Source organism: Microtus oregoni, unplaced genomic scaffold, assembly GCF_018167655.1.
Source record: "Microtus oregoni isolate MIOR12 unplaced genomic scaffold, Mior012 000058F_ref0000040, whole genome shotgun sequence".
Taxonomy (NCBI): Eukaryota; Metazoa; Chordata; class Mammalia; order Rodentia; family Cricetidae; genus Microtus; species Microtus oregoni.
In genome coordinates this window covers 2885995-2913524 of record NW_024543834.1, presented here as the reverse complement: position 1 = coordinate 2913524, position 27530 = coordinate 2885995, and the positions used below count along the sequence as shown (strand labels likewise).

Sequence of the window (27530 nt, the reverse complement as noted above, 5' to 3'; positions counted from 1 at the left end):
TGTGTTGATGACAGGAAGAGCCGATGTCGTGGAGGGCTGTCCGCTTGCAGGCACATCCATATTTGAACCTCCAGTTCACCCTGCATCTTCTGCTCACCAAGTGACTCTGGTCTTTCCTAGGTCTGACTCTCTCTGAACCCTGGCTACTTTACAAAAAAAAAAAATGTTACGAAGTTGGGCTTAATCGGTGCTTCTCAAACACGCCTTAGTCTGTTCATCGAGCTTAGCAAAGTACTTTAGAATGAATTTATGAATGAGAATAGTTTCTAACTGTCCCTAACATTGGGAAGACCAAATCTGAGGTATCAATAGGTTCAGTATTTGGGGAACGTGCTCACTACTTCAGGAGCAGACCTTTGCTGTCTCCTTACATCGGGCTCCATTCAAGAGGGTAGAACTTAATCACTTCCCTAAAGACCCCACCTCTTAATGTGCCTCTACCTGAGTCTATATTAGAACTCGACATGAAAAGTTGGTCCATGAGGATTTTTCTGGTTACAGCAGGCAGACACTCCCATTGTGACCCCTCTCCCTTCTCCTCAAGAGCTCCTAAAAGAGTCTCAGTTTTGAGTACCACTCCCCAGTGAAAACAACTCTGCGTTCCCTTCACTGATAGTAGTAAGGATTCCCGTTCCATCCTGACCCAGCCCTATGCCCATGACACACCTTAACTCAGTCATCCCTTAAGAAACCTTTGGTTCTTATAAAAGTAAAGTGACTTGCCAAGTCACAGCTTATATGACACCAGGGATTCAGAGCCTGAGCCTGCTGTCACCGATTCCTCAATTCTCCGTCCTCCCTATCTCAGGCCCTGTCCCAATGGAGTTAAATCATGTAGATCATAATCACACACACACACACACACACACACACACACACACACACATATATATCATAGCATATCATTAAAATAAAATCTTTCTGCTAGCCAAATCTTCAGACACGTGTGTGTGTGTGTGTGTGTGTGTGTGTGTGTGAGAGAGAGAGAGAGAGAGAGAGAGAGAGAGAGAAAGAGAGGAGCTTGCTGAGTTTAAGTGCCATAGAGGTTGAAGCTAATTTTTATATAGGCACAGAGGATGTACCAGAGACCTGAGCAGTCACATATGCAGAGATCTGATACAACACAATTCAAACTGGTATTCATTAGGCAAAAGGCCCATTCCTGCTTAATCACAGGCAGGGAGAGAGCAGCAGACTTGGATCAGCCAACGTGTAGCCTTGCAAGTGCTTCCTGGCTGTCTTCTTACGCTGTGCATCTTGGAGCCTTGGGACTGGGAGAAAAGTGCACAGCTTACGTCATCCGGCACAAATGACACATTCGTGAGCAGCCATTTAGGGACTGCATCCTTCTAGGGTTGTCAGACTACAGGCCAGCCACCAGCCAGGCGCTGAGGTCACATGGGTGATGTCTTCCAATTGTAGACACGCTGGAGTCAGAAAAACTGATCTCTGGGTCAGCCATGTCCTCCCGTACATCATCAATGGATCTTTGGGAGGACACTGAAGCGCTCTGCAACAGAATGCCGCGTGAATAGTTCAGATTGTGTTGTACTGGGTGTGGCCTTCCCCAGACCATCCTCGTGGCAGAAGGGATCGAGGTGTAGAGTAACAGATATAACTCTGGGGTAACTGTTATACTCCCTGAGAACCCCTCTGCTCTGAGACCACAGCCAGTGAAAAGGCTTGAGACTAAACAGATATAAAGCGCAGGAGTCACCTCTGACATCTCTGAGCTGTTTCCCCTTTGACGAGACACGTGCTTGTCCATCTGAGGAAACCCATGCCTGTAAATGGAGCATGATTTATCCTTCCTAGGAGTGATATGGTGGGTAATTCCGAGCTATTACATCTAGATTGGCCAGTGTGTGCCCCACTTTAATGAGTTAGTTAGCACTGATGAACCCTGGTTTGATGGGGAAGAGTGTAAACCTAGGGAAATCATGGATGCCTTGCTTGGTATGGAATGGCCACAGACACATTGGCAGAAAAAACATCATTTCCTAGACCCCAGACTTTTAGTTAAATACGCACAATTTTATTGATTGAAGAGATTAGGACAAAAACATTAAACCAAATACAGGACAAAGCACCAGAGGCCATTAGTCCCCACCATGCATGTCACCAATCTTTCCTCCCACCCAGTACTTGAGAGAGAGGGGAGAGAGAAGACAGAAGGTCCTTCTTGCCTCAGCACCATCTTCTGACTGTAACAGCCCTCTCTCTGTATCTTCCATTATTAAAATAGAACCAAGGGTATATCCATGGCAGCTTTGTCTCCTTATTATGAATGGGGAAGCCTCCTCCTGGGGACAGGGGCTCCTGTGGAGTAGGCGTGAAGCATCCAAGAGTCCGCACACATGCGACATACTAGAGTGAAGCACAGATTCAAGTAACATTTACACACTAGAGTCCACGTGTTACCTACCAAAACAGGACCATTTCACAAAACATATGCAGGCAGTAAAACCCAAATGACTGAGGTACTGGGAACACAAATATTTATGCCAAAAGAGTTCTGTATCATACAGCAATAGAAAAGCCGGAATACAAAAGGAAAACATTTTGCCACTCAAAATCAAATAAGGCTATCTAGAAAGAGCCAAATGAGAGGTTATTCCAGGGACAGAAATACTCAAACAGGGGGACAAATTATAAGTGATAACTACAGCATGTAACATGTCATCCCGTCGACCCGTAATTGAAGTACTGGCTTAATACATCACAATGTGACATTTTCCATAATAAATACAAGAGTTCTTGAAAATACAAAGGTGCGTATTGGGACAGAGCGCTGTTTGTGTTTATATCATCCCTTCTGTTCAAACCGGAGGGCTTTTCCAAGCCCAAAGGACCATTCTTAGCAAAGAAAAGGAAATAGCTGCCCTATATTTTATACACACGGGACAACCTGTCTCGCTTTACTACTTTCCCATAAAGCAAAAACACAACCTTGAGATCAGCATCATCAATGAGACCTGACTCCAGGAGCCACCACCGCCCCCGCCCCTCTGGAATCCCTCGCTGTATTCAGAGCAGAAAGCAATGTCTGCAGTGGGAACCCTCTTCCTTCAAAAGAACAAAACCCAGAAAGGAGTTGGATTTTTTTTCTCTTTTCCTTTCTTCTTCCCCCAGACTGTGATACTACATCTGGAAGTTTGACTTCTAATCGTTTCCTGCAAAAAAAAAAAAAAACCCAACTGATGAGAAGCAGAACTGTCTGTCACAGAACAGATCTGCCCCTCCCCCTCCCTCTTCAGGAAGTAAAGCCTTAACATGTCACTTCCTCATCGGAACAGGAAATCACTTATTTATGAGAAATGAGTTGAAAAGCGAGAATGAGAGGTGACAAATGGAACTTTCGTTTTCTTTTTGTTTAGCACCCAGGTTTCAGGTCAGTCTGTGTGCACCGAATTATTATTATTATTTTAAGTGAATCCCATTAATTATTACATAGGTGGTTGGCCTGTTTAGAAAAAAAAAATCTTCGATCAATTGTCCCTTCCCTGAATCATAACAAGAAGTTAAACGCTAACAGTGCAATGCCAAGGTGTGTGTTTGAGGCAGAAGAGTTTCAGTTCTATCGAGACCTGCAACTATTTCTGAATAAAATGAAAAGAGGGGGGGTAGATGAAGTAGCCCAACTGGCAGAGGGGACTCTCAGGCTACCCCAGGGAAGAGAAACTTAGGGGAGGGGCACCTGACCATCTAAACCCAACCCCCATCCCACAGGTCTTGTTCCCATGCTAAGTGTTCGGTCAGCTCCTGGAAGGTATTCCTCCTCTGAACCAAGAAATGTGTAAATACGAGTGTCCGTCTTGCTTCTCAGCCAGGCCACCTGTGGCCTAGAACTCCTTTCTGGGACCCTCTCTTGCTCCTGGTACCTGCTAAGTGTCCGTGGGCCTTAAGCTCAGTTAAAGAAAGGGTCCAAGTTCTCCTCCATGTTGACATCTGGCACCAGCTGGTCAGATGCCTCTTTAGCACCAAATCCCGAATTCGAGACGCTAAAATCTGTAGAAAACCAAGGATGGTCCAGAATCTCCTGTGAGGTCAGCCGCTCTGAGGGCTCCCGTCGCAGGATGCTTCGGATGAGGCACTTGGCCTTGGGCGACAGAGTTTCTGGAATGTTGAACTGGCCCCTGCGGATCTTACTGAAGAGGGAACTGGGCTCAATGTCATGAAAGGGATAACGCCCCACCAACATGGTGTACAGCATCACCCCCAGGCTCCACACGTCCGCAGCCTTGCCCGAGTAACTGCCAGTGGTGTTCAAGATCTCTGGGCTGACATACGCTGGGCAGCCATGCTTGTCAGAGAGGGAGTCATCATCGCCCCGGAGAATATAAGCATCTTCCAAACTTTCCAGCTTGACACGAGTCCTGTAGAAAAGACAGAGAGACAGGAGCTCCTAAGGATGAGGGGAGACACACTGATTCATCAGGGCTGCCGCTGTTCGTCCATCCATCCATCTATCCATTCAACCATCCATCCATGTAACCAATGTTACCAGCTAGATGCAACTCACAAGATAGAATACTGAGGCTGGAGGTTTAAGCAATTTTCTTAAAGTCTTTTCACTGGGAAATAAACAAGAACTCCTCAGTTTACCATTTTGTTCTTTAGTTGTGCCCAATGCTTCTCTTTGGGACACAGGCACAAGCTGGGGCATTTCAATATAAGCATTCTCCACCACTCAGTCCCTCTAAACTTTGGCATCCAAACATCAAGTTCATCTACATTTGTAGATTTTCATCTGACCTGCCTGTCACACTTCCAGAGCCTAGGGTCCTTGACCTGGCACCTACCAGTAATTACAGGTGTATGATTCACACAGAACTGTGTGTCTGGGAAGATGGGGATGACATAGCAGCATGAACCCCAAGAGTATCTTCAAACTATTCATCCTATCCCCACTCCACCCAGCTCTTCAAGAACCATGAATGCATACATAGGAAAGTGCAAGTCCTTGAGGGGCTGGCAGAGGTGGAGCCATGAAAAGAAACTTCGGAGGTGCTAACACTGGTTTACACCATCAACATGACAAGGATCCAGGGTGTCACCATTGAGTGTAAAATAAAGACATACACAGTGAAAAAGGAAAATCTGGGAAATAAGATGACATCTTACATCAATCGTGTTAAAAGAAACGAGATCTGAGCGGAGGACAGAGTGCTGCCAGGCATGGTGGTACATGCCTGGAATCACAACCCTTGAAAAGTAGAAGTAATAAAGATTAGGAATTCAAAGACAACCTCAGATCCACAGCAAGATGGAGGCCAGCCTCATCTCCATGAGACCTACAAACACTCTGCTTGCCAGTGCTTGCAAGGAAACTCTTCTGCGTGGCTGGTTCTCAGCAAACTCCTGGAGTTCTGCTGGGAAGGTGGCTAAGGAAAGTTGGAGTTGGAGCTAGGACTTGGGTACACTTATAAGGTCCAAGGATTCACAGCATTTGTCCCCCACATTTCTAACTGGACATGTCTAGGCCTCCACTCTGCTTGTGTGGAAGAGCCAGAGAGCTCAACGAGCAAGCGAAAGTGTTGGAGCAAACTACAATGAAGCCACCTTGGTTATCAGTCCCAGCCTGCAGCCCAAGGCCATCTTCCTCCTTTCTTCCCTCTTTTCTTCCTCCCTGGGTCTGCAGGTCTCAGGCTTTCAAGGTGGTCTGAAATCCACTGACAATATCTACTTAAGGAGAGCGCTGGGAGCTATGTACAGTGGGGGGAGGGTGAAAAAGATGGGCTGCTATTAGGGTCTCCTATGAACACGTCAGTGAGTCCAAAATTCAAAGAGCGATTGCTTTCCTGGATGGTGTGGTCTTTAGGCGTGTGGACTCCAGCTGGTTCTATCTCTCCAGCTTTGTGACTTCAGCTAAAGTCACTTAACCTTCCTGCTTCTTAGCATTAAAGAGGAAACACTGGAGAAGATGGTGTGTGTGTGTGTGTGTGTGTGTGTGTGTGTGTGTGTGTTTGGTTGGTTTTAATTTTTACCTAGTAACTTTTACATTAAGTAAAATTCAACATAACCATCTTTTGCCCACAGGATTTTTCTATGTCACAGCTCTGGCTGCCCTGGAATTCACTCTGTAGACCAGGCTGGACTCACACTCACAGAGATCCACCTGCCTCTGCCTCCTGAGTGCTGGGATAAAGGTGTGCACCACCCTTGCCTGGCAATCATATCCATTTTTGAGTGTTCATTTAGCTCACTCTCGTGATGCCCACTAATCACCATGCATCCATCTGCACAGAGCTGTCTCGGTGTCAATGCCAGGTTTAACATCCCATAATACACAGCCACAAGGATTCTCCTTTGCCATTTGCTCAGCTGTCATCAAGAATGACCCTACCACATGCATGTTTCTGAATTCTCCCGTAACTAATGGCCTACAAGACTAAGAAGGGAAGACGCTAGCTGTGTTAATCTGGAATTGAACTGATTAAAAACAAATCTTTCTTTCTCAAGCTTACTTCTCCTAATAGGAGGTGGCAGGTGGCGGTGACCCACTCAGCAGCCTTACCAGATGTTCCAAGATTCCCAGAGAGGAGGATATGAGTGCAGAGGGAGGGGATCATGAGCCATAGACTCAAAGGGCTCCTCTCAACAGCTCCTTCTACCCTACTTCATCCTTAAAGCTCGTGCCTAGTGGGGGGCCAAACTGACCCCTCTCCCCCAGTTCCCTTGTCTTGAGGGCAGAGTTGCTGCTTTATCTCTGAACTCTGGCTTTGGAAGTAATCTCTGTGTGTGAATGGCTGCCAGTTCAGGAGGAAACGTTTAAGTGTTGGAACCAGAGGGTTCAGGTGGGACAGGATTGCCATTATGAAGCCCTCGAAGGAGTGTCTTGGGTCATCCACATGGAGGAAGTGTCCTTGTCATACTTGCTGATTCCATGCCTGGGTACCTATCCTCCAAATGCAATCTGTGTCCCACCTGCTTCTCTGTGTCTCAAAGGCAGTGTGCAACTGACTCAGTCCCCCTGGGAACCTTCTGTAATGTCCCATTCGTAGTATGTTCTTTCCCTGTCGGTGGGTCTCTACTCAGGTGAGTGACGTGAAGAGGGCTCACCCGGAGCCTCACGCAAAGCAGCCCTGTTTCTCCCTCCCATCAGCCTTGCCAATGTCGCTCCCTTCTATCTACATGGTTTGGTATTCAGAATCCACAGACCACCCGGAGGTTGTTTGGAAATGATTCCTGGATTCCTTAGCTCCAGGAGCTTGAAGCGGTAGAACAGAGTCACTTTGGACGGAGCAGACAAGATCTACTACATGCCGCTGCCGTGGTCCAAGTGCCTTGACCCACTGCTGGTGCCAAATTACTTATAGGAATGACTCTGAGAAGCAGGTATTAACTCTGGGGATTTCTGCTCTGCTGGAAAGGAACAGTGGCTTCCCGTTCTCCTATCTAGCTAGAGTTATGCAGAAATCAGGATAGGCACATAAACCAGGCATGTGGTCAGAGAAGGGAAACGGGATTTCAGGGAATAAACCCCTGGCTCCCCTTGTCAGCAGGCAGTCTTTTTCAACTCTGCGCTTGAAGCTGAGTCAAATCTTCCAATCTGTTGTCTGGTCCCTGCTCATCTCCTGAACGTCACAACTGTATATTCTGACACTCTTCCTCCTACCCCCACACTCAAAGCACGCCGACCCCTCATCTTGTACCCGTGTGGCCCCATAATGAGGCCTTTAGACTGTGTTCAGGGCCACCATTTTGTCCACTCCTCCAAGCCGAGTCCTTCTCTCTCACTCACTCCCGTCTCAAGTCATTATGCACATCAGGATAGAATTACTAAAACCACTTGCCTGCTGCTGAGGCTGGGCTGTGCCTGGCCAGTCGACAGGTAGCTTTACCCTCCTTCCTGTTAACAGTTCTCAACCTTGTGGTTCAACCCCTTTGGCGAACCTCCATCTCCCATAATATTTACATTACAATTCATAACAGTAGCAAAATTACAGTTATGAAGTATCAATGACAATAATTTTATAGTTGGGGTCACCACACCATGAGAGATCATATTAAAGGAAGGTTGCGAACCACTGCTTTAGGGGCTACGGCTACATCCAGTAAGGTCTGAGGATGTGGTGAGGAACAGTTGAAGTTCCCTGGCTCACAAGTCACCAGGTTCCACAAGTGCTGAAGCCAACGAACTGAGCTGTCCCAGGAACCAGAACAACTCAGATACCAAAGCACACGCTAAAGTCAGCTTCAAGCTCAAGTTCATTCTTTAAAAACTATGAAGCACCATGTCAGATGCCATCTACATCCCTGATGCAAGCCAGGTGTTTATGTATCTGCACCTTTTTACATCTAGGTGTTTATGCATATGCATTATGGCATAAGCGACTATATTGGGTATATGTTTCTTTACTGTGAACCAGGAACCCTAGGCCCCGAGGCCAAGTCAGTCAGTACACCTGGCTAGGCTGCTGGGGGCCGGCTCCTCAATCTTTCCACAGAGCATGTTCAGCCACCACCGCTCAGAACCATGGAGTAAGGAAGGCTCCATCCAGGTGGGCAGAGCCAGCTTTTACTTCCTTCCATAGCATCAGCACTCAAGGCAGGCGAGGGGAGAGGACAACAGCAGCTTGGAGACAGGATGGAGAAGAAATGCAGTCCCCGAGGCACTCCCTAACCTTGCTCCTCCCCGGAACATCCTCGGCTTGTTTACATCACTCCTAACAAGGGTCGGGGCAAGGGTTCTGGATTCTATCTTTAAACACTGATCTTCCAGGATGTTTTCCGTGGGGTGGGGCAGAGGGAAATGAGCCAGGAGGCTCGGGCTTCAGCCTCAGTGCCTGAGGGCCTGTTGTGCAACCACGGGAGCTACCCAGTTACTCCAAGCCTGACCTTTTCCTCTCAGAAAAGAAGCTGCTTCTTCTCCCAGGACTGTGCCTGGGTAAGGGACATTTGCAGACAGATAGGAGCAGACATGAATGAACAGGCTTCCTCTGAAGTCTCCTCAACAGTCTGGGGGAGGGGGCGATGATGAATTTCCCTAGCAAAGGAGGAGTCTATTTCCATAAAAACCAACAAGAGCATCTGTGGACCTGGTGATTCAAATAGCCCACTAATCATTCAGGCATTTCAAAGACATCCAGGAGCATTTTACTCCGCTCGAGCTCCCAAATTAGGCACGAGGGATCTGGCCATGACAAGTAAGGCAACAACCATTCTCTCTGATTTGCTGAGGATTAAATGAAGTAATGCAAGACAGGATATCCCAGAGAGCCCAGCGTGGCAGAGTTGCCTATCACATGGTGGCAACTATATGGGTCCGATTGTTAAACGGAGACTCCCACCCCCAACTGTAAAGTCTAGTGATGCAGGCAGAGGAGCAAGGGTAAATGCAAGCCTGGGCAGGTGGGACTAATGGAAATGCTGTGCCCATTCTGTTCACGTGACCCTCTGCACTTGTACACCCCTTGGTTGAGATGTTCTTGCCTAGTGCGTGCCCCACTCAGCCCTGACCCTCAGATCCTCGGGATGTGCAAAGTGGGGGTGGAGGAAGTAGAGATGGTTTTTGAAGAAGACAGACTTCTGAAAGTGACATGGTGGGCAGAGGGAGGAGACAAGGATAGATAGTGGGATTTGGAAGAACTATAAACTAGGAGCCTAGGTCCAGTGCAGGAGCCTAGGACAGATTGCATTCGACCAGGGGAGCTGGCTCTCCCTGCGCCTACTTCAGTCTGTCTCTGGCACAGAAAGGTGAGCTGCCTTGCTTTTGACCCAATGGGTGAACAAGGCGATCAAGAGGGCAGTCTGTGTACTCGATGATGGGCAGCCTAGTGCCAGACTTCTATCACCATGGTCCAATGCCAGCTGAGGAAGCCAGGACCCGCAGAATACAATTTCTCTCTCAGCATCTGTGGAATATCAGGAGTCCCCCTCAAAATCCAGGTCCCCCTCACCCATCCCCAGCCCAGGCCCCAAAGCGCCTACAATGACCAAGAACAGCTAGTAACATAACCTCGGGCTTTCAAATGTTTTTCTCCCATGAAACATGAACATACATAACTACAGAATATGAAAGGGGGCTCTTCCAGCTTCTGTATTCCTGATAATTCTGTAGCTGCCGGGCTGTAAAATCTCCTCTAGGACACCCTAACAGTCTGAATGTGATAATATGAAAAATAGCAGTCACTAGGCTAGAATGACCAGATGCTGGGCTTGGATGGCCTGCCTTCTTACGTCTCATATCAAAAATGAAAGACAGGGATTAGGCTATGCACACTTCCTGACAAATACGGGAACTGAGGTATGGAGAATTAAATGCCCAAGCTAGCTGAATTAAAAAAAAAAATGACCCTGAATGGAGGTCAGGAAGCTTCGAATGCCATTGTCCTCCCCAAATACATCTTGTCCCCATGCTCAAAGAGCAAAGGTGTTGAAGAGCTATCCAAAGGCATACTGTTGATCAGATGGAGACTTTCTTTAGTACTAGACTTACTGACATACAAACATATCACATGTGTTAATTAATTGCCATGTGTACTTAATTGTCCTATATGGTTCACAATGTAGACAGAGGTGGATGGATTCACATGCTAGAAGAAAAGACTGAGGTATCCGAAACTCAAGGAGACTGGCCAAAGGCTACCTGACAAGGAATGGCAGAGTTGAGATTCGAATTCGAGTTTTTGTTTTTAATCCTCTAATATAGTATCCCATCTACGGGGGTGGGGGGGGGGCATAGCAAAATAAAACAAAGCAAAAATACCAAAACAAAAACAGGAAAGAAGGAAGAGAAAAGAAAAGACACAGTCCTAACAGCAAGCCATGTTTTGCTTTGAAACCTTTTAGGCCTCACCCTGCACTCCTGGCAGGATGAAGTGAGGACAGGGTGGGGCTCAGCCAGTTCAGCAAAGTGGGCCTGACAGGGACAGGAAATCCAGTGGCAGATCGTCCATAGCTGCAGAAGAGGCCAGAGAAGGCTGTCAGCCTCGGGGTCCAGGCAGACTAGGAGCCAAGGGAAAAGATCAGCTGCAGCCAGGCTGTTTGCTCTGCTCCTGAAAATGTGCCCCTGGTTCGAGAAAAAAGCCTGCTACAGTGAGTAGCCAGAGGTGTCTGGGAAGGAGTCACCCAGCACTAGAGGAAGCATGGCTCAGATTCTGCAGCCACACCAGAAGTGGGCAGGCTGCTACATAGCACCACACAATCCTTCATTTAATCTCGTTTCATGTACATACAGAATTCCCCAGCAATCAACTGCAAGCCAGTTTTGCTCCAGGGCCCGTATTAGTGATTCTGTCCATCTCTGGTCTGCAGTAGCTCAGAAGTGAGCAGGGAAGCAGCTGCTACATTAGTCAAGAAAACCCTCCATGGTGCAGGTCAGATGTTGACAAGGAGGCAGAAGCCAGGGAAGCTATGCCACGGTATCTTGTAGCACCACACAGCTTGGGGATTGGTTATTTGCGCGAATTGGATGCACAAGACAATTGGAGCGACCCTGGCAGCTACGAAAGAGAAAGGACCTGTCAGGACATAGCTGGGATGAGAACCTGAGGACGCACCCACTGCCATGGAGCCTCCAGCATTGTGGGCATGCCTCTGACTCACTGAGGCTACTGGACCCACAGGGGAAGCCATTGCACCTGGAGTGTCATTCTATTGCTTGGAAGATTCCACATAAGCCACAGCTTGCAGCCTACAAGGCTTCATGCCTCTGGTCGCCATGGAAACAGACAGGGAAACCCGAGGTAGAACACAAAGCCACACTGACTCTCCATTCACCATTTGCTTCCTGCACTTAGAAGCGGCTCCTGAAGGATGTGTCCTACCCCAGATCAATCGATTGATTCACCTCTCAGAAAAGCTTCACCGAGATCCGTGCTCGTGAGAGTGTCCGGTGGTGTGGAGGCTGCGCTGCCCAGGCTGGCTCATTATCTAGACAGTTCCTCTCTAAGTCTTGGTGTTGGGGAAGGGGCAGTGCCATGAGTGCATGTGGCCATGCATTCTCTGGGACAGAAGAAGATGCCCTACCTGGCAGGCAGCTCCAAAAGGCCAGGGATCCCCACATATGGCTAAACCCAGACTCAGTAATCCCAGAGAAGCAGGAAGTCTGGTCCTGCTCTTGGCTTTAGTGCGGCCATGTTTAGGATGTAGGAAACACAGTTCACAATCTCACTGTCCCTGGTTGTCAGCCTTGTACTCTTCCCACTGTTTTACTCTGATTCCAGCAGTCTGGAAAAATCCATCAGTGACTTTTCCTAGCTTCAGGTCAAGGGTAAGATCAGGAGGTCTATCCAGGGCCCTAGCTACCTGTCGGTCTCTTTATTTACTGATTCCCAGATGACCCGCACCCCCGGGGGCAACTGCCTCTTAGAGGTAGGGCTCCTTCCTGTCCACTCCTGCTGCTGGAGCAGTGAACTATCTAGAAGAACTACTGTCTTCCTCATTCTTGGCTTTCTTATCCTGATGCTGGCCCCACAACCTCTAGCTCTGCAAGAGGGCATAGCAAAGGACTTCATACATATTCGCAAAATCATCTGATTTCAGAATCTAAGCCCCTCTTCCTCCAACCCCAACCTTCTTTTCTAGGACCCTTAAAGAATAAATATGAGCTATGTCTGGAACCCGGAGAAATTTCAGATTGGATCCTTCCATCAGCTAGAGAAACGCCCGCGAGAGCCGGAAAAGCACATTCGTCAAGTGTTTCTGTCCACTGCCTTCTACCTCCTATTTGACACAGACAGGGAATTTTCTTACAATACGTATGTATCTTGGGCATGAGGAACTATCAACACATCTATTTCACCAACTGTCGCTCACCAAGCAATTAAAAACCTCTCTTACAGTGGAGGGAAAGAGACAGAGCACACCCACGGAACAACAGGACTGCCTGTAAGCTTTGGTCAACTGGTGGTACCGTCCATAAATGTCAGGACTCCTCAGAAAACTGAGCTTCAGGTAGACTTTGGCAGCTGGGTGCACTAGGTGTATACCTGTCTGACTGCGTCACCTTGCAGCAACCCTTTTGGAAAAGAATGGGCCTCAACTTCCTTATCTGTAAACTGACTAAGTCTCTGCCAAATGGGTTTAAGTTTGTTCATTCAAATACAGCAGTGTGAGATGGTTCAGTGGTTGAAGGCGCTGGCCGTCAAGCCTGCTAATCTGAGTTCAGACTCCCAAATCCATATGGTATTAGGAGGCAAGTGACTCCTACAAATTGTCCTCTGATTTTCACCACAGCATCCATGTGCCCAAACGCGCATATGCATGAGTGCACTTGCAGACATGTGTACACACATGCAAACACACAATTAACAAATCTAAATAAACATGCCAACTAATTAGAAGTCAGTGAAGTTAAGCACAGTAGTTAGAACAGAGTCAGTCTAGTCCATGTAGGTCCTATAAAAACAAGACATGGGTCTCATTCAGTCCAGTAGCCTCCAGCATCTAGAAGTATTTGGTCCATAACCAGTGCTTAACATGCATTCCTTGAATGAATAAAAGAATATCTGCCATTTTAGAGTTATGAAGCTCAGTGCCATGAAGCAGTGACTGGAAGCCATGATGCAACAATATCTTCATGATCTGGCAATGCAACAGGCTTGGTGCTAGGGGCCTTACATAGAGCATCTCCCATGAATTACAGAGAAGACAAAACATCGTGGTGGTGCACGCCTCTAACCTCAGCACGAAGGAGAGAGGCATAAGGACCACTGCAGGTTTGAGCAAGCCGAGGCTTCACAGCAAGACACTATCTCCAGAAAGAGAAAAGGTGGGGTTCAGGGTGCAGGAGAGATAGCTGAAAAGTTGAAAGCCCTACTGTTTGTGCAGAGGACCCAAGTTCAGTTTCCAGCACATATTTGGGTGGCTCACAACCACCTTTAACTCTAGGGGATCCAACACACTCTATAGGCTGCTGTGCGCACAGAAACACATGTGGCAAACACACACACATGCACGCACACATAAAAATAAAAACAAAACTTAAGAAAGTGAGAGAGGAAGCTGAGATCATAGATCTAAGTGGAAGCACCAAGTCTTTCTTGCCACCTTGCTCACTTCCTACTTTCCGACTCCCCATCAGTTAGTTGACTGATGGAGGCTAACCAGTAAGGAGACATAAATCCTGCCAACCCATATCCAGGAGTTAGGCTGCTTCAAGGGGAAGAGTAGCCAATTATCACAATGATGAGCAAAGCCCTTCCTAAATGAAATTACAGTATGCTGAGAACAAGATCGCAAATAATGTTTCCTTAGGCATTAATCAGTAAACTGAGCAGGCAGCAACGGGTTAATTCCTCACTCAATGTGCAACTTTGAAAATAGCTGTCTTTGAAAAGGTGTCTCCATGGGGGCCCATAAGTTTTCTGGGTTCCCCTTCTAGGCAACGACCTACATTTGGATGATTTCTATGTATCCCTGACTCTCTCATCTTGTCATTGGAATCCTATCTGAGCTGTTCCTATCCAAAAAAAGGAGATTCTCATTTAGTCAACAAATAGCAATGCCTACCATGTTCTGGGAGCTACGAATGAAAGGCAACTTCTGTCCCCAGGAAGTTCACCAGTCCAGCACGAGCAAGGACGGGGGAACAGAGGGCAGCTTCGTAAGGGGTATTTAGGTCAGGCCGTGAGAACCAAGTAGGAGGGGCTGAGGAGACAGTTCAGTCCACCAAGTGTTTGCTGAGCAAGAATCCGAGTTCTAAATTCATGTAAAAACCCCGGTGGCGGCGGCGGGGGGGGGGGGGGGGGGTGTATACTTATAATTCCAGTGCTGGGATGATGAAGACATGCAGATCCCCAGGGCTAACTGCCAAGTCAACCTAACTACTGGGTGAACCTTGGGTCCCAGTGAGAGACCTTCTTTCAAAAAGTAACACAACAGTCCTGGCTTCTGGCTCCTGACAAACAGCATCTAAAGTTGACCACTGGCCTCCTCAGGTACGTGCATATACATATATGCATATACACTCACTCGTGTGCACGAGGATAAAGTAGGAGGTGTCTGCCATATAAGCAAAGGGATGCATGGGAAAAGGACACCTAGTCATCCTAGGGAGCTTGGTACAATGGAAAGAGAACTTTGTCTCACCAGTTGGTACAGGCACAAGGACATATGGTCTACATAAATATGAGCATTTCCTGGACACTCTACCTCACTAGAAAGAGAGAGAGAGAGAGAGAGAGAGAGAGAGAGAGAGAGACAGAGAGAGAGACAGAGAGAGAGAGAGACAGAGAGAGAGAGAGACAGAGAGAGAGAGAGACAGAGAGAGAGAGAGACAGAGAGAGAGAAGAAAGAACTTACCTAAAATAGAATGCCTACAATTTGCAAAATTATATATAGCTATTAGTGAAAGAAAAGCTGAGCCTGGCCTCTAGGGCTCTGATGCATGCCCTGAATCTTTTATCAGGTATAGAAACTTCGGTGGAGGTGGGAGCAACTTAAAGACCTAAAAGGAAGAGCCAACACAGACAACAACACCTTGGAAAGATGGCCTCAGCCTCTGCTGGTGGGGAGGGAGGAGGAACAAGCAGTACAAAGCCCACCTGCATCCCTAGGCCTCCCTCTCCTGGGAGCCCCTGATTGTACACAGCAGGTCTCAGCGCCCAGCCTGCAGAGGCAGGCACTAAGCAGACAGGCTGCCACACAGCAGATGAAATGAAAGCAACCACCGTAAGAGATAAAGATCTGTGGACCAGCAGCATGTAAGAAGGCAAGTTTCTGAGTTCACATGGGACATTTCTGTGCTGGGAGATGTAAACAGTGATCTGAGGTTAGGGGGTGGAGCCTAAGGGGGGCAAGAAGTCTTGTCCCAGGAGAAGAAGCTAGCTGGACAAAACAGACGGAAGGTCACGGCTGGAACAGTATCCTACCGCTTTCCTCAACAGCCTAGGGATGCAAAGATATAAAGGGGCGGGGGTGGGAAGCAGACGTAGAGGCCAAGGTCAACACTGATCCCTTTCCTTCTATGATGAAGGTCTTCCTCGTTCTATTTTATAGTCAAGGCAGTCTGGGCATACAGCTTCGGTGTTCTGTCAGGGCTAGATTTCTTAATAAGTACAAGAGCAGGGGTTGGAACCCAGACAACCATTTGGGCTCACTTCTCTTAAGTTCAGACCTTCCTTTGCAGGGTCCATCTGAAACACATGGGTCTCTAGCGATATGCTAACCAAGCAAGTAACCCGATATAACACAGGCATGGAGGTACTGGAGATTCCCTGTGGCAATGTGGGTAAGTTTTCTCTCTTTTATCAGATTGGGGGAGGCCATGAAGGGTTCTGCAAGATTGAGGGGTGCCCCAGGAAAGCTCAATGAAGGTTGGGGATTCATCAAAATGAGGCTCACTGATGGTGGGTCTTCAGGGTGAACACTGGAGAGGCGCTCCAGACTGCAGAAACACACTCCTTCCCTGAGTCTAGGTGGAATCGACCTTACACCAGAAGGAACTACTATCCACAGACAAGGCTGCTATAGAGCGTGACCTCATCCTTCATCAATCATGAACCCACCAAGCCTTCTGGGCTGTCCATGCCTAATGGCACTCTTCTCCCCCAATGACTTCAAGTTCAGCCGTCACAAAGAGAGTGCCTGCTCTGCATTTGAGTCACGGCATCTTCTTCCTGAACGCTAACCACCTTCCAGGGACGCTACAGTTACAGCAGTCTTCTGGAGGAGGCTGCAGCTTGTAAACAGGAAGAGACACTCAAGACAAGGACCTGAATCTAGAACTTAAACCAAGGCCAAAGGCTATCAGGTGAAGCCAAGCTGTCAACGACCCAATATAGCAGGGGAGGGTATACCGGCCTTGAGTCTGCATATGACCTTGCGTGTCATCAAAATGACATCGTGTTGGTAAAGCACTGACAGTTCCACTAAAGATTCCTTCAGAGATGGCTCCAGGTTCAGTCAAAGGTAGTCTCCCATCTAAAACCTACACAGAAGTCAGCGCTTGTTCTAAACAAGTGAGACTCAGTCAACTCTGCCACAGGATGCTTTACTTTCTGTTGCTCTTGGGATCAGAAAACAGAAGGCATAGTGCCCATGCCTATATACTTGGGTAGCTGAAGCAGGAGGATACTGAATTCCAAAGTAGCACGGCTATATTACAAAATTATCTCAAAGGGAGAACAGATGAAAGAGAGGAGAGATTGCTATTGGAATAAGCAAACAAGGAGCTGACAAAGAAGTCCTTCTTGGTTGTTTCGGGGCTGTTTCCAAAGGAACACAGAAGAAAGGGCTAGAAATCAGACAAAGGCTGCCTCTGGGCCATGCTCTCTAGTGTTCTGTACCATGAGGATAGTTATACTTCTTTGACTCACTTCCTTTATTCGCTGGAGGTATGTGTTGTAGGAGGCCACTTGTTCATTTCCTGGCCACCCAGACTTGAAATAACCACACAGAAACTGAATATCTGAATTATTTGCAATACTGTTTGGCCAATAGCTTAAGTGTATTTCTGGCTAACTCTTACATTTTAAGTAAACCTATTTTTATTAATCTGTGTATCGCCACGTGGCTGTGGCTTACCGGCAAGATTCTGTTCAGTGTCTGTCTCTGGTCTCTACTTCTCTTGAAAAGCATGGCTTGTCTTGACTGTGCCTTTTTTCTTCCAGCATTCAGTTTAGTTTTCTCCGCCTAGATCTACTCTACCCTATCACAGGCCAAGACAGATTCTTTATTCATTAACCAATAAAAGCAACACACAGACAGAAGTACTTCCCACACCAGGTGTGATTTTGGGATGTGCTACCCCAACATTCCCTGATGCCTGACTAGGTCTCTAAAGGAATATTTATTCATGCAGAGCCCATGGGAGATGGCTAGAGCATTTGAGGGCTCATGTGTTCTGTCAGATAAATGGAGTTCTTGACAGCCAAGTTAGCTTCCTACAGACATTCATGCACCTTCTGCTCTTTCTTGGTGTTAACTCTGAGAATTCAGCAGTCCCGCTTTCATAGACACTGGCTACAAAGTGCACATGGGCTCAATGGTGGAGTGCTCATCATAATGTCCAAAGAGGGTTTGCTCTGCAGCCTCTCTCTCTCTCTCTCTCTCTCTTTCTCTCTCTCTCTCTCTCCCTCCATCTTTACAAAGAATTAAGTAAATTGACCACGCCTTATTTTGTAGGTGAACAGACGGTAAAGAGAATATCTTAGGTCAATACATACTCATCTTCCAAATGAGAACATCAAAGAGGGAGAAACATGTATGTTAAAACTGAAGAAGAATGAAGAGCCACCATGGCAAAGCCATGACAACATAATGAGGATGAGCATGAGGTTGAGAGAGGGCATCCCAAGGTCATAAGGATGATTAAAGACAAAAGCATAAGGACCAATCACCTGTGTTTCAAGGGCTGGAACATCTGACTGAAGAAGGAAAAAGGTGAGAATTACCCACATCCTAATCTTAGGGGAGCCTGTTTCTTTACTTTGTTAAAGAAAAAAAAAATGAAGCCATTTCAATAAAGCCAGGACATTAGCTTTCAGAGTTGCTAGTGCCCACCCACCGCCACATGTAAAAATATGCAAAGGATAACCAACCTTTATAGGCGCAAGAAGCCCAGAAGCTTTCTACATGTTGTATGCACAGCTGGATTATAATCACCCATGAAATTATTCCATTTGGGTTAAGTAACAACAGGCCCTTCTCCTTTGCTAAGCCCCAAGTGCTTGCCAGACATTAAGTCCCCAATTAATTTGAAACATGGAGGAGAAAATAAACAAATGAGAGGAAGAAAGAAAAAAAAGAAAGAAAGAAAGAAGGAAGGAAGGGGGAGAGAGAGAGAGAGAGAAGATCACAAATGACTAGATCAGGCTCATGGAGAAAGGGACAATGGACTTCTGCAAACAATGACGTGAAAATATCACAGGCCACCAAGCTGAATGTCAAAGAAAACAGAAGGCAGATAGGCCTGCTCCCAAGTTCTATGTAATTTACAGAGAGTACCAAAGAAATGTCAGCAGGATGAGGGCATGAAGGAAGTGGACCATACTGCCAGAATATGGTCCAGCGGAGAGCCCTGACATTCCCTACCCTCTTCTCCAGTTCAGAATGATCAAGTTCAAGACTTGAGACTCCATGGACTCAGGTGTGTGGATCCTCTTAAACAAGTCTTGGGGCATAAAGAACAAATGCATTGCTTGCATCCCTCTAAGAAAATCTATTCTTCAAAGGAAGTTTTACGAGTGAAGAGAAAGATGGGCTTCTCAGAGGTTGGCTAAATGGAACCTGATGAGTTAATGGTCTATCCATGAAGCCCAGATGCTCATATCTTGAACAGATGCTTCTTGAGACAGTCAGTCAGGCCTCCTTGGTGCAAAAGCTTATACCATCAGCTCCTCACCTGGGAAGCCAGTCCTTCCAACCTGACCTCTGATAGGCTCTTCTCACCTTAACATGTTCCTTGGTTCTTCAGGATCCAGTTAGAACTAACAATCCCTACATCACATCACACTGGGCTGGGGACTCACCTCTAGCTATTGTAGGTCCTGTGTCTGACATTCACTACCAGTCCTGGGGGGCACACCTACTACATGCATGGGAAACAGCTACATTGTAGTGGGAGGGCTATAAACAATGTCCTCTAGGTAGTGAGTGTTCTGATGGCACAGGGTCTTTAGAAGCCTGTCTTTGTCGACTTCAAAACTGCCACACTGGCTTGTAGCCCCCTTCAGAATACATTACACAAAACACACACATTCAGCAGGCCACAGACTAACCCCATCCCCTGGCCTTTGAACATTTCACGATAGGAGTAATGGCTTCTTGTTTGCCGAGGATAGCACGGGGGCACCACAATATTCTCTCTTTGTTCTCTTTGCCTTAACCCTCACCTGGACAGCAGGCAGCAGAACAAGCTCCCTGCCGATGCAGATGAAGACACTCTATCAAAGCAGCCACACACACACCACACACACACACACACACACACACACACACACACACACACACACATCTGCATGGGTTGAGCCACACTCACCTCTCTTCATCCTTGAAGATAAATTTCCGTAGCTTGAGGTCACGCAGCACCAGCCCTCCATCGTGGCAGTGGGCCACAGCAGAGGCAATCTGGTAGAACAGTCGGGCTGCCTCCTCCTCCCTCAGCTTCTTGCAAGTGCGGACAAAGGAATGCATGTCTCCATAGCTCCGCTCAAAGAACACATAGGCTTTGGTCTCCCCCAGGAGGATTTCTGTGATTTGGTTGATGTTGCTGTGGGCAGACAGGCAGAAACACGGGGCCAGGGACTCCTGGTAGCAGCTGATCTCAAACACCTAAAACAGAATTGACAAGATCCCAGTCAGCGTCAGCGGTGCCTCCTACGACCCAAACCACAGAATGCTGAAGCCTCCCACGGGCTTGTGCTCTGACATGGCATAAAGGGAACTCAGACCCCGAGCACACCAGTTCTGCCTGCTACCCGCTGTATAGTGCACAACTAATCTCTTGACCGCCCAGAACCTCCTAATCTTTGACACAAAATGGGTAAATGAAAATTGATTCAATATTGGGGGGATTTTAAGGGGAAAATGAAGTAAATAAACAAACGCTAAGCTTTATTATTCAGTGCGTGTGTGTGTGTGTGTGTGTGTGTGTGTGTATGCCTCTGTGTCTATGTGTCTGTGTATGTGTGTATGTGCCTATGTGTGTCTGTGTGTCTCTGTATGTGTGTGTCTGTGTGTGTCTCTCTCTGTGTATGTGCCTGTATGTCTATGTGTGTGTGTGTGTGTGTGTCTGTGCCTGTGTGTCTGTGTGTGTCTCTATGTATGTATGTGCCTGTATGTCTGTGTGTGTGTGTGTGTCTGTGTATGTGCCTGTGTGTCTGTGTGTATCTCTCTATGTGTGTATGTGCCTGTGTGTCTGTGTGTATAAATATGTGTCTGTGTGTGGAGGCCAGAGGTCAACCTCAGGTATGCCTCCTCAAGAAACTTCATACAGGGTCTCTCACTGGCCTTGGACCTACAGAGCCCTGGAATCCTCCTGTCCCTGTATTATTAGAGTATGCAACACCACATTTAGCTTTTTAGATGTGAATGTCAAGAGTCAAACTCAGATTTTGTTTGTTTGGCAAGCACTTGACTGTCTGAGCTAGTACCTAAGTCCAAAGGGATTTATTATTCTCCCCAGGAGAGAACATATTTATAGAAGAAAAAATGACTACAAAAAATACTTAGAGAAAAAAAAATCAAGTGACCACTGGGCAAAAACATCTATTTATGTTTTATAAGTGCACCAAAATGCACACGAATGTACAATTAATTCATCATACATCTAGACTTTCCTTAATAGTTCTCCACGTGCTATGAATTCATTTTACAGATGGGCAAACCGAGGCAAAAGAAACAAGCTTAAATCTTGCCCCCAGTGGCAGCGTTAGGAATAGCACATGGGCCGTCTCCATAGGGGATCGGACTGGCTTCCTTCCACAGATACCTAACTCAATGAATCAATCATGCAATGATTTTTCTATGAATCAGAGTTAGCCTGTGAAATGCCACTTCCCTGTTCCTTAAAAAGAAAAATGCACCGTCAATGCCTTCTGAACAGATCGACCTAAGAGAAATGAACACAATAGAAAAATGTTGAGGGTGGAAAGGGGAGCTTTCCATTCATTTCAAAGCCTATACTAACTCAGCTACACCAGCACTTAGGATTGGAATGGGGTTTCCCTTGCTCTGGGCAGGGTGGGAGGGATGTGGTAAGGGGAGTGTTACTTGGAAGTGGTATGGGGTGGGTGAGGGGGTGTTTCCTTTAAAAGAAGGTCTAGCAGAAACTCTAGCTTGTCTTCTGTGCAGCAATGAGCGCCTGTCAGTTGGTCCCAGGTGAAACCCCATCCCCAGTATTTGGAAAGAGGTAGGAGAGATGCCAGAGAAACCCCCTGTCTAGGGGATCATCATCACTCTGGCTGGCTTCATCCAAATAGGATGGATAACGCACAGAGACAAAGAACCTCCCTCTTTGTAAAAATATCCTGACCTAGACACCACCACCTTCCCTGGGTCCTGATCCCACCCAGGAAGCTCTGTCTCAATTCTCTTCACTGCCAAGGCTCAGTCTCAAATGTGTGCAATATCTTAGAACCCTCTGAGGGATTCCTGGACTTTCTGGGGCCCATGCAGGAACACAGGCTGCAATGTGAAAATCCAGGAGTTAAGTAACTGAGTATTAAAAAAAAAAAAAAAAGAAAAAAGAAAAAAGAAAGGAAGGAAGAAAGAAAGAAAAAAGAAAAAAAAAAACCTGTGAGTCAAACAGGGACAATAAGCACCTCAAGGGGGCTGGTGCTAACTGGGGCTGAGGAAGCAAAGTCAACAGAAAGGCTGTGAATGAGCCATAATGAGGTAGCTCAGGAAAGTGCCACAGCTGTTGCCACTACACCCTCGAATTTAAGAATGAATGCTGGAACCTCCCCGGAGACCACAAATCACACCCAGATATTGTCAAAGGATGACCTCAGAGCGGTGACCTCAGAGGCCTGCTCAATTAGGAATCTGAAGTGCTTGAGTCAACCTTAGCACAGAGACAGCAGGCCACAAAACCAGGGAGGAATTTCATCGAGGAACACACATGAACACACACACACACACACACACACACACACACACACACACACAATGGCTAATATCAACAGGCTGCATTATATAACAAGCATGATTTGCTCTGCAGGGCCAGGATGTGGGTTCTGTCTCCACTGCCTACAGTTCTAATTACTTATAATGCACTTCCTGTTTCCAGTTACCTTTAAAATAACAATAATAAAAATAAAACAAAACAACCTTCTGCTCAGCATGGTTAGCCTGCTCTCCCCGAGCGGGGCTGAAAAACTGAATGGACAGAGAATTAATGAAAGTACCCAACAAATTCCCAGTCGCTCTCCAGTGCGGCCATCCCCTTTTGTGGGAGAGTGTAAGACTGCAAAATGGTACACAGAAAAGGAAAAAAAAACTAAAAGAACTGCTTACGTCCTCCTACACGGGAAGGAGCCAAACTTTTATTAGTGGCTATAACAGGCATTTATAGGCTTGGATTGGTATTTAAACAATCACCCTCAAGTCCAAAAAAAAAAAAAAAAAAAAAAAATCAAGCCATGAGCCTGGATGCCAGCTCCTTTTAAATGTTTAATTGGGAGCCTTGGTTATATAATGTGACAGTTCAGATAAGGCCCTACGATCAGGCCACATTCATCATGTCTGAGGGGGAAAAAAAGAAGTGCCCATTCTTCCAAGATAGTAATTATGTCATTTTGCACAGTAGCTACAAGAATTTTTGTGAAAACAGCTAAACAACCCTTAAAGATCTGCCCCTCCTTTGGCCAACTAAAGTGGGCACGTGGAGACAATAATCAGGCTGGGGAATTTGGGCTATTTTCTTGGAAGGTCTACTCTGCATCCCCCTCCCAGAAAAGAATGCCCTCCAGAACCCTCTGCAGAGTCTTCCCCAGTAAACACAACCTTTCTGTTTAATCTGCTTTTGCACTTTTTCTTGCAAGAACACCCAGCTAAGAAACAGGAACCCCACACGCTAAGACATCAAAAGGAGGTGGATTCAACATTGTAGCAAGCTTTAAAAAAAATGCTTCACAGTGCATATCTTGGGGTAGCTCCCAGCATCACCATCATAAAACTCTCCTGGAGAGTCTGGCACACAATTATGCTTGTAGAAGTCACCCACAGCACCTCAGGTAAGAAGGCAGGAGAACAGAAGCTGCTGAGTTGTAAAGGGATGACCTCTGTCAAGCAGAACAATGATACTGCACTTAAATCCACTTGCAGCCGCACTGTAATTGGTGAGGGGCTGATTCAATCTTTGCAATAACTAAACCAGCAGATTAAGTACAGTTTGGGGCCAGAGAGCAAGTCTGCAAACAACACTGTAAGGTCAGCCTACAGTGAAATATGTCTTGAAGGATCTGAAATGAGAAAGAACAGAGGCCAGAGACAAGCCTGGTTTTAAACAAAGAAATAATAGCAAGATGCTCCTGCAGGATTTGGCAGCGGATTCTCATTACTTAAAATCATCTCTAGCCTTTGGGAGGAAAAAAAATAGTAAAATGCTGTGCTGAAGTTGAGCAAAGGGAGGGGGAACAGCGACTGCCGATGATGGTGCATATTTCATAGGAGAATGACAGCTTGGTGGATTCATTCATTTCGAAGGATGACTGTCCTATTGTGCAGTGTACAGGGCTCTCCACAGGCTCAGAGTTGCCTACTGAATTTAATGCTTTAGCTGGGCATAGCTGCTCTTGATTACACTAACTTGGAGAAGGTGCCCCCAGTGCTTAGTACATGCAAAAAGCAATATTTAAAGAGTCTTTGGTTTCCTTTAAGTTCAGAATTAATCTCAAAACTGCCTGGAGATCTTCACCCATCCGGTTTTTGCAAGGAAAGCGCTCCAATTCAACACGAAATAGGGCGATTTCACAAAGCCGCCAGCAATGAATGAGGAAAGTGTAATACAGTATTTGTAGCACAGACGTGCATGGTACCCATTTCAGAGGCAGCAGGAACCCCACTTCCCCCTCAAGAAATAAAGAAAACAATGCAAAAGACCTAAATTTTAGTGGTAATGTATTGTTGATCCACATCCAGTTCTAGGTAGTATTGCTCTCCTCTGCATAGGAAAGAGACTGTAGTCGAATATTTTGTTCCTACTCTCCCAGTCCCCTTGGTGAATGCACACAAAGACACACAGACACAGGGAGACACAAAACGGTCACTGTTCAGGGTCAAAGACAAAAAGGAAACTGACGTGCCCTTCTTGGTATTAGCACAAGGGGTTCCAAAGGACAGTCTCTAAACAGGCAACGGCGGTGTTGTGGGTGCCATGGGAGCAGCCACCAGGGTGTGCAGACAGGAAATCTGAAGGTGCGAAGAAACCCGGACAAAAAGACAGAGCCAGAGGGTTCCTTGCTCTCCCAAAAGTGCGCAAGGGGTTGATTTCTATTCCAGCCTTCCTTTCCAGGCTCCAAGCAAAAGAAAAGGCTTTAAAACGCCCTTGCCCACTAGAGCCCTGGGCTCAGCCAGAGGGGACAGTGTTTTTGCTTTTTGTTTTTTTGTGTAAAGGGCACCTTTGGAACAAAGGTTTAGCACCTGCAGACTGCTAAGAACAATGGCTACAAAGGGAACCAAGTGAGCCTTGTCTGAAAACCAACCAGGGATTCCCTAGTCCTCCTGGGGAGGGGAGGGGGCTCGACGGAGAGAGAAATCCCCAGGCAAGGGTACCCAACCTGGTGCACAGGAGTTCGACCAGCTTCCTAGGGCACGCGTGTCCGTGCCCCTGCTCAGACTCACAACCCTCCCCGGCTCTCCCCAAAACGCCCCGCCGCAGCCCGCCCTATTGTCTGAAAGGGTCTAAAAACTTCGCAACTCGTCAAACGTGGACAGACACACAAATAAATCCATTTAACAAGGCCACGCGTAATGATTCCACGAACCTCCCGCCCTGGACTCCAGGGTTCAGCGACCTTCCTCCCTATCCCAGCCCCTGTCAGAGGACCGGGATGATTTTTTTTTTAAGCAAAAGTAATGCCGGGGCTGGTTACCTTGCACACCAGCTCCTCTCCGCTGTGCAGATGTACAGCGCGGAAAACGTGGTCTCCCTCCAGAGGCTCCAACAGTAAGTATTTCCCGATGCATGAAACGCAATGCGACAAGTTCGGAGTCTCGGGCGGGCTCGGAGAGCCAAGGTTCGGGCTGAAACTCTGGCTGGGCTCAGCGGACCTTATAGACGACAGCTCTTCGAAATCCTGGGTTTTGTTCCGCGATCTCCCATATCTCGCTATTGTGATAGGGGTAGACCTGTGAATGTTCATGAGTGTGGGGAATCGCACACGACCAAACAAACAAACAAACCAAAAACCCCGCTGGAGAGATGGATGAGCCGCGGCTGCAGGCGCCTCGGTGCCACCGACTTAAAAGGATCAAAAGGGGAGGGGACGCGACTAGGGCTCCGTGGGGGAAGAGTTAGGAGCTAGCCCCCGGATGGGCGCCGCAGGGCAGGTCCCCGGCTGCGAGCCCCGCTCCCGGGGGTGCTCGCTCAGCAGACAACTCGGGTCCTTTTGTTACCCCGACGCAGCCAGCGCGGTGCAGAACCGCGCTCTGGAGTATGTGGGTCTCTGTTCCAGCGTGGATCTGAACGAGTGAGTGTGCCTCTGGCTTGCGGAGCTGCAGCGCCGGAATCCCGAGCGATCCCCAGCTGAGGATCCGCAGACCGGGCGGAGGAGCCCTGCGTGGAGTTTGTGCAGTCTTCAGGGAGCGCGCGGCGCCGGCTCGCCCTCCACGCGTTAGAAACCAAACAAAAAGAAAAAGGAAATAAGCACCAGTCTACCGGCTCACGCCGCGCGGCAGTCAGAATCCGCGCTGCACCCCCCTTTTTTTGGTGAAAAGGGTGGGGGGCGTGGAAGGGGGTGCTAGAAAGGGCAGTTACCTAAGTCTTAACTGTAGATGGCGTCTGAGGCTTTTCAAAAAAAATCGCAGAGCTCTCAAAAAAAAAAAAAGTAGACAGGAAAAAAAGCAAAATAGCAAAGGAGCATTTAACTTGGAGCGGTCAGCGGTGCCAACAAAAGATTGCAAAAACTGAGCAGGGAGTGCAGGAGTGGAGGAGGCACAGGTACCACGACAAAGCCCAAGGCTGAGCCCGCGCGAGGTCAGCACTGGCTCCTGCTGTCGCCGCTTGCTCGCGTCCGGGATCCTCCTCCGAAGGAAGCAAGAAGTGCGGGTGGTGACCTGGGCAGACCAGCGACCAGCGATCTCTGTGTCCCTGGCAGGAGCTTCCAGGGGTCCTGCAGGAGCTGGCAGCAGATGCTCCCTGGACCCTGCCAACCAGCGGCGTTCCTTTCCCGCTGCACAACCGGGTCTTGAGCCTTGGAAAAATTTGCAAACCACTCTTGCCTTCAGATGCCTTGCGACCAAATTGCACGGAGGGGTTTGTTCTGGAGGAGAAAATTGAAATCGACGGCTTTTCTTCCTTTATTATTTTTTTCCTGCCACCCAGAAGTAGGAGAGGATCGTGTATTTAAAAATTAAAGGGGATGGCCAGGCGCCCTAGGCCAATCCCGGCGCTCAGCACGCACGCATCCCCGGGCGAGGCGGTATTAATAGTTACTTACGTGGCCGGGGATCTCGGAGCGAGCCCGGCTGTGTGTGCGCGTATGTGTGCGCGCGCGCCCCGCTCGCTCGCGCTCGGTCTCCCCATTCAATGTCACTGACACATTTCCTCTGAGCCCCCGCCCTCGTCGCCGGCCCCGCCTCACCCGCGCCCCGGCCCATGTCATTGAACCGGGCGCCCATCAATCAGCAGCGCCGCTGCCAGTGCGCGCACGGCTCCCCAGCGCCCGCCGGCGGCCAGGGCAGCTGCCGTCACTCCCGCAGCGCCCCAGCCTTGGGCGCCGGCCTCGCCCCTGGAAGGCTTGGCCAGGCGGGAGGTAAACAGTGCTTTATATCCTTCCGCGGTCCAGGGCTCCGGGCATGCCTGGCCTGCTGCGCGCGCTGCTGAGCTAGGAGGGATGCTGGGCTGTGTATCTACCCCCGCCGCCACGCAACCAAGGCGGGCGGGCTCAGGTTAACTTTGGGAATTAGATCCTCTTCGT

The 27530-nt window shown here is 47.9% G+C and overlaps 1 protein-coding gene across 3 annotated transcripts; it reads right to left on the bottom strand.

Annotated features, from left to right (window-relative positions):
- Positions 1–2019: 2019 nt before the first annotated feature.
- LOC121438935 (tribbles homolog 2) lies at positions 2020–27156 on the bottom strand. 3 transcript variants are annotated; one of them, XM_041639443.1, is made up of 4 exons: positions 27051–27156; positions 25485–26873; positions 19928–20220; positions 2020–4376 (listed from the first exon to the last, which is right to left on the bottom strand). In XM_041639443.1, exons 2-4 carry the CDS (start codon positions 25752–25754, stop codon positions 3908–3910), a joined length of 1032 nt encoding a protein of 343 aa, XP_041495377.1. In that variant the 5' UTR covers positions 25755–26873; positions 27051–27156; the 3' UTR covers positions 2020–3907. The 3 variants fall into 3 exon arrangements, with proteins under 3 accessions (XP_041495377.1, XP_041495379.1, XP_041495378.1); XM_041639445.1 differs by lacking the exon at positions 27051–27156 and having other exon boundaries at positions 2020–3173; positions 3882–4376; positions 25485–27006; XM_041639444.1 differs by lacking the exon at positions 27051–27156 and having other exon boundaries at positions 25485–26216; positions 26369–27006.
- Positions 27157–27530: the final 374 nt, after the last annotated feature.

What these genes read in the sequence shown, in the direction of transcription:
- LOC121438935 (XM_041639443.1), bottom strand. Translation starts at nt 25,754, where the DNA reads ATGAACATTCACAGGTCTACCCCTATCACAATAGCGAGATATGGGAGA. An exon ending in GAGAGGAGCTGGTGTGCAAG is followed by an intron (nt 20,221 to 25,484) that starts GTAACCAGCCCC and finishes ATTCTGTTTTAG; the next exon opens with GTGTTTGAGATCAGCTGCTA. An exon ending in ATCTTCAAGGATGAAGAGAG is followed by an intron (nt 4,377 to 19,927) that starts GTGAGTGTGGCT and finishes TCTTTTCTACAG; the next exon opens with GACTCGTGTCAAGCTGGAAA.